This window comes from Watersipora subatra, chromosome 2 (genome assembly GCF_963576615.1).
Source record: "Watersipora subatra chromosome 2, tzWatSuba1.1, whole genome shotgun sequence".
NCBI lineage: Eukaryota > Metazoa > Bryozoa > Gymnolaemata > Cheilostomatida > Watersiporidae > Watersipora > Watersipora subatra.
Window position 1 is genome coordinate 12,109,074 of NC_088709.1, and position 22,278 is coordinate 12,131,351.

The following is a 22,278-nucleotide window of genomic DNA, read 5'->3' on the forward strand; positions in this document are numbered from 1 at the left end:
TTCTAGCCTGCCAATTTGTAAACATTAGGTTGAATATTTCATTTGTAAAGTGCAAGTAAAAATGTATATTGATCTGTTCAAAAAATATTGCAAAATTATCAATGTTGCCCTATGCTATGGGCTAACATGTCAGATAGCTAGGTGTACAAACTGATTTCAAATGCATACACACTGGTAAATGGTACAATGATCGCAGTCTGCCATGAACATAAATTTTAGCTCTTGGGTGTTATGCAAACAGCGTCAGACAAATTGTAGAAAACTAGTGACATATTGTACACTTTTTTGTACATATTGTGAATGGCTAGACATGAGTCAAATGACTAAAGACGGCCAGTCAGCTGAGCCTTGTTCTGAGATTATTCTTGTTAATAGCTATCTTTGCAATCGCCTGTTGAATTCCAATCTTGGCATATCTAGAGGTGATAGTTTTAACTAGCGCTGGCTGCGCTGGTGATTGAGCATGAAAATTCCTGATGCAAATTGCTTTGTAAAACTGATAAAAGAGTCTTAGTGACCACCAGCTTGTGTATGTCTGCAGTGATTCCCTGTAAGTCAGCACACTGTTGTATGATCTGTTCTTAGCCTAGACATATCTTTGTGATGACAGGATGATGTGTAAACAGATGACCTCTATCTTTGACACTGATTAGTGTAGCATCCTCCCTGATGCGTAAATCTGGACAGGAGGCTATAAAGCTGGTGCAGTTATTGCGATTGAGTTTTATGCTTCACACCACATAGCCTACTGAATAAATATCAGATGCTAATCTATATATATATTTCTCAAAGTTTTTCGTGTGTATGTACGTACGTGTGTATGCGTGTCCAGCTATTGCTCTTAAAATCTTGGAATTAAAATTCTGCATACTGATGGATTTGAACTCACAGAGATTGCTATCGCAAGTTTAAAATCCAGGCACTCTACCTAAAAAGTAACGATTTAAGTCGTTATCATATACTGTTTGCACACATTAATTATTTTAACATTGTGCCCACACGTTTCGATGCCCTTCTTAAGAAATATTTTGGCACGTAAGTATATGCAACATGATGCTTTTTCACCTTTTTTTCCTTAGGGCAAAATTTTTACGCATTACAATATCAACAATAACTAATGTCAAACTTAAATATTGGCGATTTGTAGACTGATTATATACGTTGTTAAAAGATATTTGTTGCTCGCTATGGCGAGTTCAACGTTATCCGTTATAGTGAAAACTGATCATAAAAGTTCAAGGTTTATTAAAATACATACTAAAACTTCCTTCAAGTATGTGTTTAGTAAACTAAATTCATTAAAGTTAGATTCAGTGTTTATGTTACACGAATGTCTTGAAGGTAAGACCTCTCCACGTAGTACATTGTAATGTTATATTATCTTGCAAATCATAACCAAAAATTACACTAAAGTCATTGTAGGTACCTTTGGTTACTAAGTTTAACATATTGTTTGGTTACTATTTTTTATGATTTTAATGATTTTTACCAGGAGGTGATTGCATTAGATAATTAATATGGGTTTCTACACCACTCTACGTTTGTCTATAGCCTACGATATTTTCCCATGTCAACACTGGCATGCGAAATTTGAATGCCAATTTTTGCATGCCAACACTGAAACAAACTAAAATCATATGATTTTTGTAAACCACGTAACTTTTTATAGTAATTGTAGAAAAACAGACTGTATTTAGCCATTACTTGCTAATGATTTTACATGTTTATGTTTAAACACCTTTACAGTTTGATTTTTTCTCTTATTTTATTTCAATGAAGCACTTCTTTCAAGTTATAAAAATTAAAAGTTACAGGTGTTTGACAAAGTTTGAAAACCTTTACAGTTGTTTTTGTTTTATCTCTTATATTATTTCAAATACACATAACACTTTTCTCATAATATGTAGTTTAAAAGTTAGATTGGCAAATGTTGTCATATATTAAATACTAATAAACTTTCTGTTCAAAGACTTTTTTATTACCCGGGCAATCTCGGGTAGTACAGCTAATGTTATTATAAAAAGCAGATGTATCAACCGTAAACCAAACTTAACTACATCTCTCTGATCTGCAGCAATAGTATCAACAACACAGCAACACTAACAATAAGTGAAAGTAACTAATACCAAAATACATGTACATATACATAATATATATGCACAAATATAATGTTTAATATTATGATAAATATAATATAAATATAATATATTTGTATATTATATAATATTATAAAAATATAATATAATATATAATATATTTGTATATTATATATAAATATAATATACAAATATAAAATACATACACAAACCATGTACCACAATATGAGCAGCCATGCAGCTTACCATATGCAGCAAGGCTGCAATGTGTGCCAGATCTCTTATTTTGTAGAAAATGTGAAGGAATTGGTAATATTTACCTACTGATGTACTCCACTATTTCTGAGACAGATTTTGACAGATTGATTTCTAGCTGATGAGAATAGTGAGAACATGACTAGGACTTATCAAAAATTTTTGATGGCTAACAGATCAACAGCATACAGCGTAGCAAGTGTTGCACCATTTAGTTTGTTATGGGAAATGAAAATGTTGTTTTCATTTTCCGACCATTCACTTTGGTTCGGAAATGAAAACAAAACTTCTAAGCATGGTTGAAAAAGAAAATCCAACAGATTTTGGGAAAGCTGTCAAGATGATGCGCTATCAAAAGCGCTTACTAAAAATTATTTACACAAAGAATTGTCTGGCAAGAAAGTGAATGTGGAGGACGAGGTCCTTCTGAAAAATGACAAAAATTGGAAGTTAGATGGGAATTTTAGCTCAAACAAATAGACAGTTGGGAGTAAACAAAGCTCTGTAGAAGTAGTGATGAATGGGTAGAGAGAGCACAAGCGATAAAACTCTGCATTCAAGAAATTAATTCCCAAATTCATCAGGTAGACAGCTGACGCGGGTCTACCTGATGTTGAGAGTAAGCGGGGATTTGGATGCCCGCAGGCTAAGGGTTCTGCCACCCACGCACCAGCACGCAGTTCTATGAAGCAGGGTCAGCCACCTGAAAGATAAAAGGAAAGTATTAGTACATTAGGTCAGAAATAAACATTTAGAAATTAATCTGAAAATTCTCCTCGTAACCAAACAGCATAATTTTATCATTTTATTGTGTGTAAATGCAATAATTTGTTATTATTAACTAACGTTACCTTTGAAATTTGTTAGTTTTTTAAATTATTGAAACACCAGTTTTTTGCTATTATTACTTATTTATCTTTTTGTAATTTTGTAATTTTTAAATGTGCCGTATTAATTTCAAATGTGGGTTACAATTCTGTTTCCGGTTTTTCGTTAAGTTGGGTTGCTAAATTGGTAATTGAAAAGATGTTTCACGTAAAAAATTGTTTTATTTCGAGTAGGATTATAGCCTCTACAATCTTTCTCCGTTCGGTCAGACAAAGTGATAGACCAAGACCGTCCGATATCTCATTTTTACATTTGTACCAGTATCAAAATGTCCCAGTATTGTCGTATTCAAAGCTTGGATGGATAGAGTCTGCTAGAACAGTAACTATTTTTATACACACCCTTCTATGCCTGAATTGATATTATTAATTCAGCATATTCAGGATATTTATTTTATTTTCTCAGTTCGTTTATTAATTGTATTATTACCAAATCATTTTTATTGGAATTTTAGCAAAACAGACTTAATTTAGCCATTATTCGCTCATTATTTCTCATTTGAACATTTTATAGTTGCTTTATTTCTTTCTTAATTTATTTGACCTCCACAAATCATTTTTTTCATGATATGAAGTTTAAAAGTTAGAATAGTAACTGTTGTTACATGTTTAACATTAAAAATAAATTTCCTTTGCAAATACTTTTATTACGCGGGCAACGATGGGCATTAACTTAGTATATATATAAATGTTAACGTTTGTCCGTATGTACGTACATTTGTCCACCTGTCTTGCTAGCTATAGCAATAAAGTTTTGAGAATGAGAACTCTGCTGTTAACTGGCTTTGAACTCACAATATATATCCCTCATATATAAATCTCAATTTGTCATCCCATGCTTAGCATTTACAATCTAACAAAGAAACATTCGTTTTGCAGAAGATTTGATCTCGGAACAAGCTCACCCACTAAGCTACACCTGATGCAATGGATTCATTGGGCAATACGAGTCACTATCTGTGTTAGAATATGCATAGTGACTCTGTGTTATGCCCATTGTCCCGAAAGTTTGCTCTCTTGGCACTTGTTAGGAAGTCTAGTAATGTGGATACTAGTGTACTCAAATTAGCCAACAGGAACTATATTACCTGCAGCTATTTATAAACCGTTTTTAATACCTTTGCAACTCGGACAATTGGCTAGAATATATACATACCAGGTAAATAAATGCTCAGCGATGCAGGAGTGTGGAAAAACTGCTAATAAACATTGGCGGGTAATTTAGTTGTTATTGGCTGGTTTAAATCATCTAATATATGACTAAACTTACCCATAAGAGCCGTGAGAGCAAACTTTAGTAACGTTGCAAGTAACCCAACGTCATTACACATATTTTACCCCATGTAATGACTATTTGCCCAATAATTGTACTGCATCAGATGTAGCTGAATGGATTAAATTGTTGCTCTGTTCAAAGTTCTTATACAGTGTGCTGCAGATTTTTTGTTGCTGAATTGTAATCTTTGTAACTAAACATTCACACAATACAAAGACTTTAAGATTTATATATATAAATAAATATATATAAATAAATATATATAAATAGATATGAAAACACAATATATATAAACAGATATGAAAAAAAAATGTATATGTATATATATATATATACATACATATATGTATACTCATGCTTCAGACAGTACTGTTTTGGCTATTGAAGCCTCATCAGTGCAGCTCAGAATTCAGGAAAGGGACACATAAAATCCCATTACCAATGAGAGTTGATTTCTTGCCATAAAACAACTAAGTTGCCTCACAGAATTTAAAGGTTGACTTTCAACAAAATTCACATTACAGTTATTTGGTATCAAAAGATTTACCATGTCTCACTCTGTTGTGTTGTAGATGCTAAATATGTGAGAATGTGATTACAAGCTCTTAAAAGCTAAAAAACGAACAGTTAATCGCAACCACACGAGACCGCCGTAGTTTGGATTATCTTTTTAAAACGGCTCAAATGTGACATAGCTGTGGTAGATGGTTTCTGTTTACACTTTCATGCAACCTTATTCGTCAAAATACTTTCCCAAATATACTTGACGCATTCAATTAAACCATGTCTATTGTTCTTGTCTATTGTCTATTTTATCGTCATTGTAATGCTGTCACTTTTAGCAGTGATATCTTATAACCTACCGTAAAAGTTCATTTAATTTTTTAACCTTACCTCGAAGGAGTACATAATATTGTCTGACAATCATGATGAGCTTGTTGGTCACCTGTGATAATCGAAAAGTGCTGCAAAAATTATTTGTGAAGTATTGGGTCACATGATCAGATTATGAATTGACGATTTGATCAAGCCGAAACAAAACTGTAAAGTAGCGAGCATCTATATTTGATACGGGGTCTTCGGTAAAACCCGAAGTGTTTGTCATAAACTAGTACTACGATAAGTTTTATATTGAGCTTTGTATTGGCCTTTCAATTCACGTGAGAACATCACGTGACAAGACAATAACCAAACTGTAATGACTACGTCAGAGAAATAAACAGATTCCAATCTACGTCGGCTTTTCGTTTTTGAGCTTTTAAGAGCTTTTAATCACGTTTCCACATATTTGGCACCTACAACACAACAGAGTAAAACATGGTGAATCTTTTGATACCAAATAACTGTAATGTGAATTTTGTTGCAAGTCAACCTTTAAGAAAGTCAATGTGCTGACACCAAAGTGCTCAAATCCCAAAAGGCATTTGTGCATGGCTGGCTGTTTGTATTGCCAAAAAATCTTAGACCTAAGGTCATTTGACTGAAAAAGTTTGAATCTACCACTATGATGAGCCTGCGGCAATCTGATTGGCCCTTTTATCTTTATATAGTCTGTAGGGGTCTTAAAATGGATATTTGTTTCTTCCTACATCATATAATTGGTTTATATTCATTTTTAACTATCACACAGGTTGTACTATCCAATGTGCTATTGCTATTGTAGATGAAACTATTTTGATCAGGCTGAAGTCATTTATACATCGTAAAAAAACTTACATTCAGACCCAAAAAGGAAGTTGGCATGTACACAAAGAGGAGTTTGGGAGATTGTTTGCAGATGGAATGAGTGTGCTATGATGAAAGTTGGTGAGCATAGCTTTTCTATTCTGTCATGCGAGATGATCAAGAATACATTGAATATATACATATCACAAATTCAGAAGATAATAATAAGCGATTATGTCTTTTAGATTTCATATAATTTTACAGATGATCGTCAGCCTGCCATTCATCAGGTTTGCCCAGACTGCAATCGAATCGTTTTCTGTCTACCTGGTAGATATGAGATGGTTAGAACTATTTCTTTTGAAGGTATGTTTTCAACTGAATTGAGTAGTTATAATAGCATAGGTTAGCTCTATTAGTAAAGGTTACCCTAGGTTAGCTGTACTAGCATAGGCTACTCTCGGTTACCTGTACTAGTATAGGCTACCCTAGGTTAGCTGTAGATAAATTAATCATGTTTTTTGTGTTTATAAAATCTGAAATAATTTTCCAAGAATGGTCAGTCAAAAGATAGGCGTTATTGTCTGTGAAGTATGTTCATGGCCTTCTTGGCGGGAGCCTTAACAGCTGGTCCAGTATGGGCTAAGGCCTGTTGACGTTGAGAGAAGAGCCTACTTCAACTTTAGTTTTCTTCTTAGCGCTTCAATCCTGCAGCACTTCTCACCATCTCTGAGCCTTAAAAGTCTGTTGGGTTCAGTCAGCTTTATCTCATCCTTGAATGGCGAGGTATTACATCTGATCTTTATGTTCACAGTAGATGTTAGTTATATCATCATTATATAATGACACATGCGTCGAGCTATATAGTCAGCCAACTTGTGAAATGCCGCATTTGTCATCAAGCAAGGATACAATTAACAGAAAAACTATAAACAGAATCTTTTGTGACCTTTCCTTGAATTTTCTATCAGATTTGAAGAGTGTTGTGTTGTTGTTTATAGTTTCATGCTGAAACAAGATGTTTTCAACTATTCACTGTTGGAATGGAGGATTCAAGAAACAGAATATCTATCTAAAGCTACCGGTGGTAGTTTGTTCAGATGCCCTGCATGTTTGGACAAGCCCTATGCAATTCACATTGATGGGAATGCGAAACTATTCCTCTATAGAGCTGCAGGCAGGCATGGCGTTTATTGGAAAGCAATGTCAGATTTTTGCATTCTCTGTGTTAACAGCCAGTAACAATTTAATATTGGTTTAATTTCATTTTGATACAACGAGTTATGCTTATCATCAAATCTTCAAATTACTAAGCACTAGCCCCATTCAGCATGATATCACTGAATAAACCAGGCCGCTGATAGGCTGTCTGCTTGTTGTGAGCATCATGAGGCAATTCCTTCTATAATTAAGCGCTTGTAAAGTTCTGTCTAAGTAGCTAGTAGAGCTCATTAGAGTTGTCTACAATGAATCTTCTTTTGAAAAAGTTCTGTATCGCTGTAATAATCTTCATCTGCCTTGCTGCTGTATTACATAGACATACTAACAACTACATGTATAAGGATTTATTGAAGACCCATCAGCAAAAAGAAAGTGAAGTATTCTCTACCCAGAGTACAACTGAAGACATACAGCAGAGGAATACAATGGAAACACAATCGAAGAGCTTTGAGAGAATAGTGATGGCAGAAAAGATGAAGCTAATATTGAGCATTGATAGGAGTGGACCATCTTTGAGCAAGAAGTTAAACTTTGATGATTGTCAATATTCAAATTGTGTATTCAGACACAGTTTAAACAACATCAGTTATGCACAGCAAGCTGATGTTCTCATCTTTGGTCCTAATTATACGCAAATAACGCTACAAGTTTCAGCTATAGCACGGCAGCGACAACTTTGGTTTGTTTTCAGCAAGGAATCACCAGCCTTCTCTCACAACAGATTCAACAGTCATCAACTTATTTAATGGAAGCATGACCTACTCACGAGATTCTATTCCTGCCCACTTTCCTTATGGCTTTATGAAACAAAAAGCTGAGAATATTCCAGAGGGTGTTGCTGACTACGCTAAACATAAAACAAAAGGGGCATACGCTTATGTCTCCAACTGTGACTCCCATCAATATAATAGACTAGAGGTTATGAGACGTCTTTTAACATATGTAAATGGAGACATATTCGGAAGTTGCACTAATCAAAGGCCTTGCCCAAAAAAAGGTGATATTACATGTGAGGCAAAGGTGCACTCGCAATACCGGTTTTACTTAGCGTTTGAAAACTCTTTATGCAAAGATTACATAACAGAAAAGTTTTGGAAGACTTTAGAAAACAAAGGTTATTCTATTCCTGTAGCTCTCGGTGGTTTATCAATTGAAGAGTATACTGATGTTGCACCTCCTAATTCATTTATTCACGCCTACAACTTCTCATCAATAGAGGCTTTAGGGAAATACCTCCAATATCTAATGAATAATGACGCTGCTTATAACAGGTACCATGAGTGGCGCCACAACTACACAGTAACCAGAGAAACCAACAAGAAGACGGTTTGTAGTCTTTGTGAAAGTATCAATCACCCTGAGTCACTTAGAGCTGCCCAGAGTCACCTCTTTGCAGATGAGTGGAATAACCAGAGCAACTGTAGGAACTTGGTAAACATGAATGTGACTTACTCGGCATTTGTTTATAATAGTAGTCAATTAGATGACACGTCATAACATGTCAATAGATGCAACCGGATTCAACCGAAGTATATGGCCTCTTCTGTTACTTCTTTCTGACTACAAAATCAAAGTTATGGGAGCCGAAAGATCAGATTTAGCAGTTGTTAATGAGCATAGCTCAGATGTGTAAGCATGATTTGAGCTCCCTCCTTATTTACATGTAGCAATATACAATCTTTCCTTTGTCTTCCCTCGTGTATTCATTTTGCACTGCTGGCCTCTCTCCTTTTTAAACACCTGATGCAATTTATTCATAACTTCAAATGCTAACTGCTCTTTACACACGTTTTCAGGTAAGAAATACACAAAAACAGCAAATAGCGGTTCTCGTCATCATTAATGTACTAAACACCCAATTTAGTCTATCTTAAAGTAATTGGTGAGTTATAAAGTATCACTTATTTTTGGATTCCAGGTTTAAGTAAGGTTACAGGCAATGAGGACTGTCTTTAGCAGATGTTACCATCATGTTATGATGCCATAATGACTGTGCGAAGCATTTGTACTTATTAGCTCTAAAGCGCATACAGGGGTGTATATATTAATAGAATATGTATAGCCTGCTCTATGTGTATTCTTGTTAAAATCCTTATTTAACGTGTAATTTAAACTGAGTTAATCTTACATGGAACTAAGTTTATGCTTGGTCTGCTATAAATTTTCTCAATTGTAAACTACCAGCTGACCCAATGCCATTTCAACACTGCACACTCCATGAGTGCATACTCTATGGCTGCATGCTCTATGAGTGCATGCTCTATGAGCGCATACTCTATGAGTGCATGCTTTATGAGTGCATACTCTATGAGTGCATACTCTATGAGTGAATGCTCTAGGAGTGCATAATCTATGAGTGCACACTCTATGAGTGCATACTCTATGAGTGCATACTCTAGGAGTGCATGCCCTAGGAGCGCATACTCTATGACTGCATACTCTATGACTGCATCCTCTATGAGAGTATACTCTATGAGTGCATACTCTATGAGTGCATACTCTATGAGTGCATGCTTTATGGTAGCAAACTCTATGATAGCATAATCTATGAGTGTATACTCTATAATAGCATACTCTATGAGTGCATACTCTATGAGTGCATACTTTATGAGTGCATACTTTATGAGTGCATACTCTATGAGTGCATAATCTATGAGTGCATACTCTATGAGCGCATACTCTATGAGCATAACTAGTATTATTGGACTATAACCCGACTGTAGCAGTATTTTATCTCCATGTTATAAAGCTACTTACACAAGTTCTTCCTATTGAGTGAGACTGACTAACTTACATTTGATAATTATGCAGGTATGCAATGGGTGCTCCATTATGCGGGTACTCCATTAGTGGGTACGCAGACTGACAGACAGACACACGCACATAATGACCAAAGAAATTTCATTATTATTGTTTTGTATAATTCTTCTGTCACAGCCATTATCAAGTGACATAACGCATGCCAAAAAAATATATACATGGGAGTATGTGGTTGCAACATTGTATTAGCAGTAGCATTTGTTCCTGAACTTTATTGCATTATTCTTCTGGTACATTGTAGATGTATAGCAATAGACTGGAGTATTTATTTGTCTCATGGATACACACTGAAAAAGATTCCAGTTAATTGTTAAGTTAGTGAGCTTTCTTTGAGAAAGTTAAAGCTGCTAATTCAACACACGTAAGATGCACAGAAACAGCCAAAATTAAATGTGAACTTTAACCCTAAACAACCATGTTCTTCACAAGTCCTTCGTCTTATCGCAGTAGTTCTTGTCTTGCAGACTGAAATTATAGTGTTTATTTAATTAGCAACTTATGTTGGCTGCTCTAGGGTAGTTGGTCAGAGGGCAAGAGGGCTTCCTAGTACAGGTCACAAGTTCACCATCTTATGAAATAGGTATTAATCAACTATTGCAATCATAAATAACAGATTAGAACAAATAACTTTTCAAAAGATTCTTACTGGGAATTTGAACAAAAGAACCTGGTAATATTTAATAGGTAATGGCAACTATGGTCTATAGGATCAGAGAGCAGCACTTCGATGAGTTCAAAAGAACATCGCATAGTTTGGAGGTGATCCAGATCTTGTTACCTTATTTGAAGAGTCAGCAGGTGGTGGCAGCAAGTCGGCTCACACAATGAGTCCTCTTAATGACGGATTAATTAAGTGAGCTATACAGGAGGTGAGCACCACCTGCTTGCTGGCCGTCTACTGAAAAGTATCAAGAGAAGATGGCGTGGTGTAGGGGCGGTGCTTATGAAATTTTCGAAAAGATAACTCCACACATGATTGCATGCTGATGTCAATTCATCCCTTTTGTGTAGTTCTGCTATTTCTGGTTTGAACATTATGTAATATTTTTCTAATAAGCATAAGTTGCAGCGTTTTTTTGGGTTGTTGTAGGGTTGGAAAAGTGCTTATATTTTTGAAGTTATCTCAATGTTTTTGTTGCTGTCTTTCAAATTTAATTTGTGTTTAGTAAAGTTGATTGATTTTGTTTACTGTTATGTTTGAGCAAAGCTTTGTGGTTATCGTATCTGGATTTTAATTCTGTTGCGCATAGTCCAATGCATGACTGTGTTTTAATGTCAATTTTATTTGCTACTTCAGCTTTGGTAGAATATGTTTTTGGTGATGCACTTGTTGTCTAGTGTCAAAAATCGTAAAACATAATCTACTTGATGATATTAATGGTACTTGATATTTGAAACATATCAGTGATGTATGAAAGAGTTACAGCATTCAGTATTTTAAATCAAACATTGTTAGTAAAAAAACTAACATATTTATGATATCGGGAAGATGTACATCTACTATTCTAAACAAAATTGTAGATGGTATAAAACAAGGTGCACTTGCCAAAGGTGTGTCTTTGCTAACCAATGTATTTGGATTGTAAAAAGTCATTCCTAAAAGTTTGCTTTGATCACTGCCGGAGGTCATACTGCTTCTAATAACATTTTTTGCTTGTTCTGTGTTAGTCTCCGAAGTGATACTCTCCGAAGTGATATTCTTCAAAGCAATAGTTTTCAAAGCGATGGTCTCTGAAGCAATGGTCTCCAAAGCGATGGTCACCGAAGCGATGGTCTCCAAAGCAATGGTCTTTAAAGCGATGGTTTCCAAAACGATGGTCTCTGAAGCGATGGTTTCCAAAATGATGGTCTCTGAAGTGATAGTTCTCGAAGTGATAGTCTTTGAAGAGATGGTCTCCGAAGCGATGGTCTCTTAAGTGATGGTTTCCAAAGCGATAGTTTCCAAAGCGATAGTCTCTGAAGCGATAATTTCCAAGGCGACCGACTCCGCTGTGATGGTGTTGGAAGCGATGGTCTCTAAAGTTATGGTCTTTGAAGTGATAGTTTTTGAAACTATGGTTTCCGAAATGATGGTTTCTAAAACGATGGTCTCCGAAGCGATGGTCTCCGAAGCGATGGTCTCCGAAGCGATGGTCTCCGAAGCGATGGTCTCCGAAGCGATGGTCTCCGAAGCGATGGTCTCCGAGGCAATAGTCTCTGCGGGTACCCATTCTGTATCAGCTACTTTTTATCAATGGTATTTTTTCAAAAATTTTTCATAGATTCTTTGCAACAAGTACAATTCTATTGTGAGTGCTTCTTTTACTTTACTTTGTTCACTAAATAAAAAAAAGTCAATGCTGCCTTGCTAACTGCGCGACTGTAACACAAAATAAATTGGACAACTTTATACATTTTTGTCATCAGTTAACAAATGTTAAGTTGCCAGAGTTTTTAGGTTTGAGCTGCTGTTGGGAGTGAACTGACAAGAAGGAGTTCTTTTTTATGCCTTAGAGATTTCTACACCAGCAGTTGTGAGCATCGATACCTCAACTTTAAAGAGTGAACCAGATGACGACCTCATAGAGGATTTTTTTAATGAAAAAGGGTGTTTCTTTTGGACACAGCAGTCAATGGCAGGGAAAAGGCTTCTCGACTTATTGAATTTCTTGGTTGGTGTTTAAATGTGTCAGCAGTTGAACTTAATAATACTAAAATGTTAAAAAGTCTTTAGCAATTAAATTGTTTATAATATTATAGGTTACAATGCTATAGTTTATGTTTTAGCTTAAAAAAGAGTGTTAGAAGTAAAAGAGATTTTTATGTAAATCTTTTTATATAAAACATGGGCCATGATTTTCGTTATATACTATGCTTTAAAGAAAAACAATTTAAACAGTAATTGATTGCATTCCAGAAAGTGATGATACTAAATATGTATTTACTTTTTGTATTTTATTGCAGGCGTTCTGCACCAATTGTAAGCAAGAAACCTTACATATAATCAAATCTGAATGCTAACTATCACTTGCTATCTCAATTAAAATATCTTCATTACATGTCTGTAATTGTCTCTGGTAATCGGCTCTTTAAAGAGGACCATTACATAGCTGTTGGCATCACATTTGGCCTTGATGAGCATATGCTGCTTCTCCTAAGCCAACTTATGCCGACTACTTTACCGAGCTAACTAACCACTTGCTTGCCAGACTTGCTGCTTTGGCCCTCTCATCCATCTGGTGTCCAACTGGCAGCAGACCATGCGGACGAGCTGCTGTTTGTCTTTGGTACTCCTTTTAAAAAGAATAATGAAGATACATTTTGGAGAGGTAAAGTTCATGCAGTACAAATAAATGTGCATTTAAAGTTAGAATATTCTTTATTTTTTATTTTAGTTCTGATTTGTTAAATGATGGCTAATATTTCAATAATAATTCCATTTTATTATTGCAACACTTCATCTGCAAGCCTATGAGGCTCATTAATAGTATCTTTTTAAACAGTTATATTTTAATAATATGTATGTTATACTATAAGCCAGTGACTCCTAACTTAAAGAGTTATCTACTCGATATGATAACTTACATAGGTTATAGCAATGTTTGCAAAGGTCTGATTTTACTGTTATATGATATTGTACAGAGATGCTGGTGAAAGACCCGACTGTGTCTTCTGTTATGGTCAGCAATAATGACAAGAATAAAGAACTCTCTCAAATGATGATGTACATGTGGACCAACTTTGCAAAATCAGGGTAAGTGCAAGTCACAGCAGAGCTCAGCAATTGGCAAGAATAATTGGAAGCTGAACAAGAGCCTACATTATTGTTACCCAGGAGATAGATACTTCATGAATAAGATGAAAATTTAGCCTATCAGAGGTGCTGGGCAATAAATTGTAAAAATACTATCGTTTAACAAATAATCATTAGTTTAGTGAATTTTTATTTGAGAGATTGTAATCAGATAGAAGTTATGCTCTCTTTTTTATTTTTTAGTTAAAAAACTTTTGTACAAAAATTTTTCTTAACAACTTGAAAATATAATTTTCTATGCTTTGGTAAATGAGCAAAAAGGTCACGTGGCAAGTTTTTAAATACCGGCTTTTTAGTTGCTGTTGGTAGGTTGCTCTTGCCAGCTAGCTAGAGATGGTGTCTCAATAAAAACAAACAATGAGAGGCACTGACAAGCTTCTGTTAAAACCTGCCAAAAACATGGTTATAGAAAGTGGGAGAGAACCATGATTGCCCACGTCTCCATAGGACATGGTACTGAGAGAGAGAATAGCTAATATTTAGTAGCCAGCTATAAATTAATGCATTATTACAGGTTTTGAGTATGTATTTTCCTTTATTCGTGTGTTGAGTTTTTTCAGAAAACCAAATGAGCCAGTAGCTCTCCCAGAGAGAACTCCAGTCTGGCCTCAGTTGAATAACAAGACTAACTACTTCGTTCAGTTAAACAGAAGAGGAATACGACTTGTGACAACTCCAAACCAGGAAAGGGTGCACAGACTTAGAAAATATTTATACGCTGACAGAGAGTTGTAGCGAATGACGAGTGAGAAAAGGAAAGGTTTGTAGTATTGCTGCCTGCATGTTGCTACATGGATCTCTTTTCCTGAGCTTTGTCTCTAGTTTTTATCCGCCATTTATCAGTTTTAAGTTGAATGCTGATACGATGCTTTGAAGAGTAACTATGCCACAAGGAACCATGTATAATTAGAAAAATTTATGAAAACTCAGATGGGCAAAATGAGATTTTAATGAAAAAGCCATTCCAAAATTTCATGGTTGTTCATTCTATTTTAAAGTAAAAGTACCACAATGCCATAAGCTAAACACTTTTTAGTGACTAGCCAATGCTTCAAACCCTGTTCAGTAATTATGATTGACAGTTTAAAGCGGTGCTAACCACTAAAGCAGAATACGTACAGCCGTGTAAAATCTTAAAGCAAATTGTGAAATGTCCACATAGTTGCTATATTGATTTCAGCAAAAAACTAGTTTTAAACTTTTTATAAAATTTTACAGCTTGTCCATTTATATTCAAAGCAAGCATATTCAACACAATGTCTATGAAAGAATTCAAATCCTAAACGTATATGACAATGTTCTATATGTCATAAACAACTATGTGACCATCAGTCTATTTATCTAGTAGGTCAGCATGACGAGTTGTGATGAGATAAAGATGGAGACTCTCAGAAGATAATGGTGTGCTGCCAACATCTGATAACAAAATAAGTGGTTATGTGAAAACAACATTTTAGGATAATCTGATGTGCCAAATTAAAAAGAAACAAAACTTGAGTGAGAACTATCTATCTAAGCATAATACTAAGTTTGTTATAGTTTTGCAGTGGGTAGAATTGAGATAACAAATTCTTTACTAGTAATGATACCATTTAGTTATCCCTTTTTATAACGCCACATTTTAAAAGTTAAATTTTTACCTTCAAGTTTTGTATTTTATAAAAAAAGATGTTTAACATGTTTTACGCTTTTTGAACCAACGGGTTATAAATCTTTGTATACAGATCTACTCTTTGTATTATGGGACACAGAAGACATGCTCATATTGGCTGCTTTGATACCGTTGAAGGTGTTACCAGTCGCGCATGTGATAAGAAAAGTACTTGCAAACAGTGATGGACTAGACGATTACCCAGCGTTACACAAGTAATAAAATAATTACCCAATAAATTTGAGTAACTTACCTGGTAGGCTAGTAAAAGAAGTTCACCTTTACTAAAACCAATGCTGTGTTTGCAAAAGGTTTAATAATTGTTCCATTACGGTAACTGTCAACAATGCCAGTTAATGACCTCAAGTACTTCAAGGATGAGTATTTTGACTGATGTATTAAAGGGTATACTGCAGTTCAACGGTTAAGTTGGTCATCTTTAGGTCTGAAGGCTTTGAGATCAAATGCAGTGCCAAGGGGTTTTTATTGAAGGTTTGAATCTCTATAGCTAGACACAGGGTCAACCAGCAACAAGACAAACCCTGATATTTATATATATTTATGATGTTATATATATAAGTACAGGTGTTCAGCATGATCTTATTCATAGATATAAAATTTGGTTATTAAAACTATATCTGCTGTTTCTGAACAGTCGAGTTGATATACACATCGGTGTCAGCTCCCTTTATCTTGCTAGGTGGGAGTTGTTGGAGGTAACGACTCTGAAAATACACAAAGTTTGCATTTTTTTGAAATATTGATTAGTAAAAAGTCAGGCTCACTGCACACATGTAGGAGTGCACAAAAATGTTGATTTTGAAATAAGATTTGTAAAGTTAAGTTTCTGGATGGGATGTTCTGTACACTATAGATCGACACTTACAGATCAACAGCACACAGTAGCAGAAGCTGTTGCGTCATTCAGTTTGTTATGGGAAATGAAATGTTATTTTCATTTTCTGACCATTCACTTTGATTGGGAAATGAAAACAAAACTTCTAAGCATGGTTGAAGAAACATACGTAACAGTTTTTGAGAAAGCTGCCAAAAATGACGCTCTATTAAAAGTTATCTCAACTTCCGAAGCAAACCAAACCTAAGTCGGTTTGGCGCTCATGTGACCACGCCTTTAAGCCGTGGTCACACAATGGCTAAACCGACTTAGGTTTGGTTTGGTTCGGAGGTTGTTTAATTTCGGTTCGGCTAAGCCACAGGTCACAAGGCATCCGAAGTCACTTCGCTTCCTAAATACCATACGTATAGAGACAGGACACTGTTTCATTGGTAGTTTTTATGTATATGAGCTAAATAATTCTATTGTAAACAAAAAACTTTGAGGAACAATTATTAATTATAATTATGCAGCAAATTTAGCAGAATATTGCTCAGCTGCTCAAAATAAATCACTCGATACAAAGATTTTGCCAACCTTTCCTATCAACAAAATTATATTTTTTATTAACATATGAATATTTTTCTATGCTGAGTACATAACAAACAAAAACAGTCTTTACCATAGTACCGTGGTTTTACATAAATAAATAAATCAGTCAACGATATTTCATCAGGATGAGTATGGCACATTACTTCTATTCTACATGAAAGAAAACCACCACCATTCTCTTATATTTATGCAAAACTTAAGTGCAACATCTTACATTTATGCAACACAATCACAAGTCCGGGTGAGCCTTGTCGTAAATTGCTTCATGTTGTTTATTTAAGGAAATAAAAGAATCGTCCCATTTCTTTTTTAACTTTGCTCACACGCATGTAAGGAGAAATGTGATGTGTGCTCGCTAAAATCTTAACCAGCCAATAAGATTAAGGATTCGGCCACGAAATTTCGAGCAGGGCCGAAATGGTTCATTTCGGCCAGAAATGTCTTCAGCCGAACAGTTTACAGCTGACAGCGACGTGGTTTTGCGTCATTTAGTTCGTTTCGGCTCTTGTGTGACCACCCCTTTACCAAGAAACAACTGCCCACTGTCCAACTAAGAACATAATATACCTGGCCATAGTGACTAGAGAAGATACAGGCACCGAGAGCACCTACATAGGACTATGCACAGCCAACTTTAAATCTAAATTTAGAAACCACAAGGCCTCATTCATACACAGTGACAAATTAAACAGCACAGATTTCAGTGAACACATCTGAAAATTTAAAACGAGTATTGTAGGTTGCTGTTCTGTAGAAACAACAACATAGATTTCTTCATCGACATTTCTTTTATAATATATTTAGAAAGTTATCTATAGGCTAACTGTAACTTCACTCACTCTGTATTTTTTACTCTTGTTTGTTCGGTGGCTGTGGTTACCACGTTTGAAGTATCTCGGGTCATTGGTTCTTTGGCCAAAATATAGATTCACCTCTTCACATGATTTGAAAAAAGAAATTTGAAATAACGCGCTTGCCCTAATTTAAGGTCTAGTTTCATGATATGACATAAGTTTTCCTGTGGCACTGTAGGCGGATAATTACAAATTTTTTGTATTAAAAATGGATTGAAAGCTTGACAATACAACCCTTTGAAAATCATTGATAACAATGCTATGCTTTTTTTATTGCTTTAGGAAGGAGGAGATTCGTAGAAACAGATGTCCCTACAGGACATTCTTAGTTTTGTCACTGGAATTGGCTATGAGCCACTCCTCGGCTGGAGCATGCAGCCAAGGCTAAAATTCCAACATCATCCTGCGTGGTGCTCCACTAGCAGCACATGCGCTAACGTTCTATATTTACTCATGCCATCAGAGCTCTCTGATCCAATATTAAATCAAGAGATGGGATGGGGTGTTCATAAGTTAAGGAATATTATTGTTTTAAAACTGAATACTTTGGCTTAGAGTAGGTGAAAAGACAGTCCACATAGTTTAGCCTCAGAGTCATGTTTCATAAGATAGCAACATACATAATATACGCATACAGAAGAAAAATTGGGGTTGTTCTCTTAAGATACAACCACACGTAACAATTTTATCGTTGGTTCTCGCCGAAATCCCGAAATGAACGAAAAACACAGAATTATTCGGCCGAAATTTACAGAATTGTCAGAGCTGTGCATGCACACCGAAATCTTCAACAAAACACTTTTAATTGGCTAAACAAATTATTAGCCAGCACGATTGTAGCAGCTTTCGCAGTTTATATAGTCCATAACACGACGCTCAAGAAAAATACTAACACAATATGCCATAGTAAATACGATGCAACTGACATGATTGCGCTATTGTTGGTCAATTATCGTTCCGACAGCATGGCTACAAATAGCTTCATTTTTAATAATAACAATTTTTTTAACAGGAAAAGTTCCATTGTAGAAAAGAGCTGCCATCTTTAGCATGATCAAGTCAGTTGCATCGTATTTACTATGGTAAATTGCGTTAGTATTTTAGTGTGCGTCGCGTTATGTGTCTTGAACTATATAAATTTCGAAAGCTGCTAGAATCGGGCTCGCTAATAGTTTGTTTAGCCAATTAAAAACGGTTTGTCAATGGTTTCGGTGTGCATGTACAGCTCTGACAATTCTGTGAATTTCAGCCAAGTAAATCTGTGTTTTTCATTCATTTCGTGATTTCAGTCAAAACCAACAAAGAAATCGTTACGTGTGGCTGTACCTTTAGTGTCACAAGCATTGAACTACTATTAAAAAAACATAAATTTGCAATTTTTTTATATTCTAGTTTACTAGATTTTGTGAAGCTATAAATACTTGTGTCAAAAGGTTTTTCCAGAACCAAGTGGTACACCAATATATGGCCAGCTTGTCAGTCTAGAGTGTATAATATAATAAGTCTGTGGTTACAAATATCAGGTATGATATTTTTAATACACGCATGTTATTTGAAGACTTTCTGGTCCGTTGGCAGTAAGCAACAATTTACCACCACCAAGTATTTCACTATAGTTGTTAGCACGAATTGAATGATACAATATTGAATGCTATAAAAGGTCATTATTATTTTATTCATACGGAATTAATTCCTATCGTCCCTATGAATTTGAACCTCTGATGTTTTCTTGCCAATTCATAACATCGCTGGCCAATATACTGTATTGCATGACTTATGTCATACTTTACTGCTAGTGTCGCTGAGCTTTCACTATGAATTAGCTACATTGATGAAGTTTTGGTTGGCGAATAGATAATGCCACCAAATCCATAACCAACCGACGCTTAATCAGAGAAGCAAACGATGAATGAACTAAAATGAACCTAAATGAACTGACAAGACTTTCACTTTGTCAATTCATTGTAGCAAATCATCATATGTTTTTACTAGTAGAGTGTCTGCTCCTTAAAAGCATGTAGCAACAGAAAGTATGCGTAGCAGAACTGCTGTTACGACTTTTGTGAGCCATTGAAGATAGTGGCTGACCATTCCTGCAAGGCGATCGTACAGTTCCTATAACATGAGCAATCAATTTGCTGCTCATTACAGGCTCTCTGGGCTGTAGTCGCAGAGTTTCAAAAGCATTTCTATGAATGGGCATGCATGTATGTAAGCAAATGCGTAGATTTAGGCATTGTTGATAAATCCTTTAAAAATCCGAGCTTATATGGGAGTTATCATCTCTCAGTCAAATTCACATGGGAAGGCAACTCTCATGTCGTTTATCCTTTTAGCGAGGCATAATTTGTTGATTGCCAGTGAAGGATTTATATTTTTATAGCACCTAATTTTGAATTGTGTACACTGTTTTCTGAAACAATATGTTCCAAATACACCTACAGTAGATTATCTAAGGTATACTCACTGCGATCCTGGCTTAGACAGAAGGTAGTCAGCTATACTTACTTGTGGACACATTCTCTTATAGCCTGATAGATTGTCAGCCCTTCGCCATCATCAGTCGTCAGTGGAAGCACATTAGTGATCATGTGATTTAAGAAGTGTGGGTCAAATATGTCGCTTGTGTGCACAAACTAAAAAACAGCATCTGTTGGAGGATGAGCTGGTGATGTAAATCCACTCGCTGTTAAAATCTGGTTTGAGCTTTTGTCCCTTTTGGCACGTATAGCATGACTGTTATGGGAGTTGGCAAAAATTTTTAAGGCTTCATTCATTTTAGGATAAATGTGTAATGCAAAGCAAATCTGTCCTTTTTACATGTTACATCCAACAGGCCATCATTCTCAAGGCTGTGGAAGATATTGGCAAACTTATCACAAATGTTGCAATTTATATCCCATCTGAATCTCTCAACACGCTGGTTATGTACTGATGCTCCAAGTAATACTGGTGGGCCACTATTACAACCAACTTTCTCAAATAAGCTGCCATAATAACACATTCTCTATCCCATAGTCTGTCCTAGTCTTTGTTGGGAGAATCCCATAGAGATTCTCTGTTCCATAGTCTGTCCTAATCCTTGTTGGGAGAATCCCATAGAGATTCTCTGTTCTATAGTCTGTCCTAACCCTTATTTGGAGAATCCCATAAAGATTCGTTGCTTTATTTATTAAGCAGCTGAAGAACTGTTTGAGATGTATTATCAATGTTGGCTTGTAGATAAATACATGTTCTTGAATACCCATCTACAGCCGTGTGTATGTATATGCCCCATCTCAACAGTTGCTGGTTCCGATTAATGTGCCACATAATGATATGGGTTAGGTACACTGTAAAAACGCCTTCTGATGCGTCTGTTAAACTGCTGCCGCCTTTGGTCAAGTGTTTGGATGTCTACTCTTCTTATAAATTCTCGGATGCAGCGGCACTGAACTTTATAGCCTTCAAATTGAAAATATCTACAAAGCATACGCTTGCCAATTCCTGCTAAGGTACTTAGCGCTTTCATGGTTATTTCATCTACATTCATCATTCGTGAGATTACACCTACAACCAAAATTACTATGATTGACCGATTCAAATCACATTTTCCCAGTAAGACCATCCACTTATTACAGATAGCAGTTTGCTCACTGGAATTCATGGCTTCACACCATAATATTTAAATTTTATTAGAAAACAACTGGCTACATCTGTGTTAACAGTCTCCAATTTCAATGTTGATGAACCTACCATGTTACTAAACCATCAAGTTGATAATCGATAATAGTTCTATTTAAAGTGCGTCGACTAATGTTGAAGAAGGCTGCAATATCTGATTTGGATGCTCTAGTCAGAAGCTGTTGCTCCAGAGAATCATAGTCAAAATCTATACAACGCGCCATCACTCATCCAATATTGAAACCTTTAGTTATCTGCAGTAGAAAAAAAGAATTATTGACCACAAGTAATCATGTGACAGAATACTTTTATTTCAAGACCAATGCATAGCGCTGAGGAGGAAAATACCAAAAGTGAACAAAGCTAACTGAGTGAAACTATGGACATTGTATGTTGCATGCAACGATCTCAAAATCTAAAGCGCATTCACATGCAATTTAACTATTAATATTTGTAGTGTCTAATGCCTTAAGTGCACAGCAGCTCTCTCAACAGGCCGTAGTAAGACAAGCACCACAGGTCGGTTCAGTCGTCAGATACGCAAGTGCCAGCGTTTGAACCTCCCTTCCACATCCGAACCTTTAGCCTGGGTTAAAGCTCTCGCCCGCAACAAGTTAGATAACAGGTAAGCGTATCGCTCACATGTAGGT

General features: G+C 35.7%; 1 protein-coding gene across 1 annotated transcript; it reads left to right on the forward strand.

Annotated features, from left to right (window-relative positions):
• Positions 1 to 8,153: 8,153 nt before the first annotated feature.
• Positions 8,154 to 8,897, forward strand: LOC137387946 (alpha-(1,3)-fucosyltransferase fut-1-like). The gene has a single exon (XM_068074463.1). It carries the CDS (start codon positions 8,154 to 8,156, stop codon positions 8,895 to 8,897), a length of 744 nt encoding a protein of 247 aa, XP_067930564.1.
• The last annotated feature ends 13,381 nt before the right edge of the window (positions 8,898 to 22,278 follow it).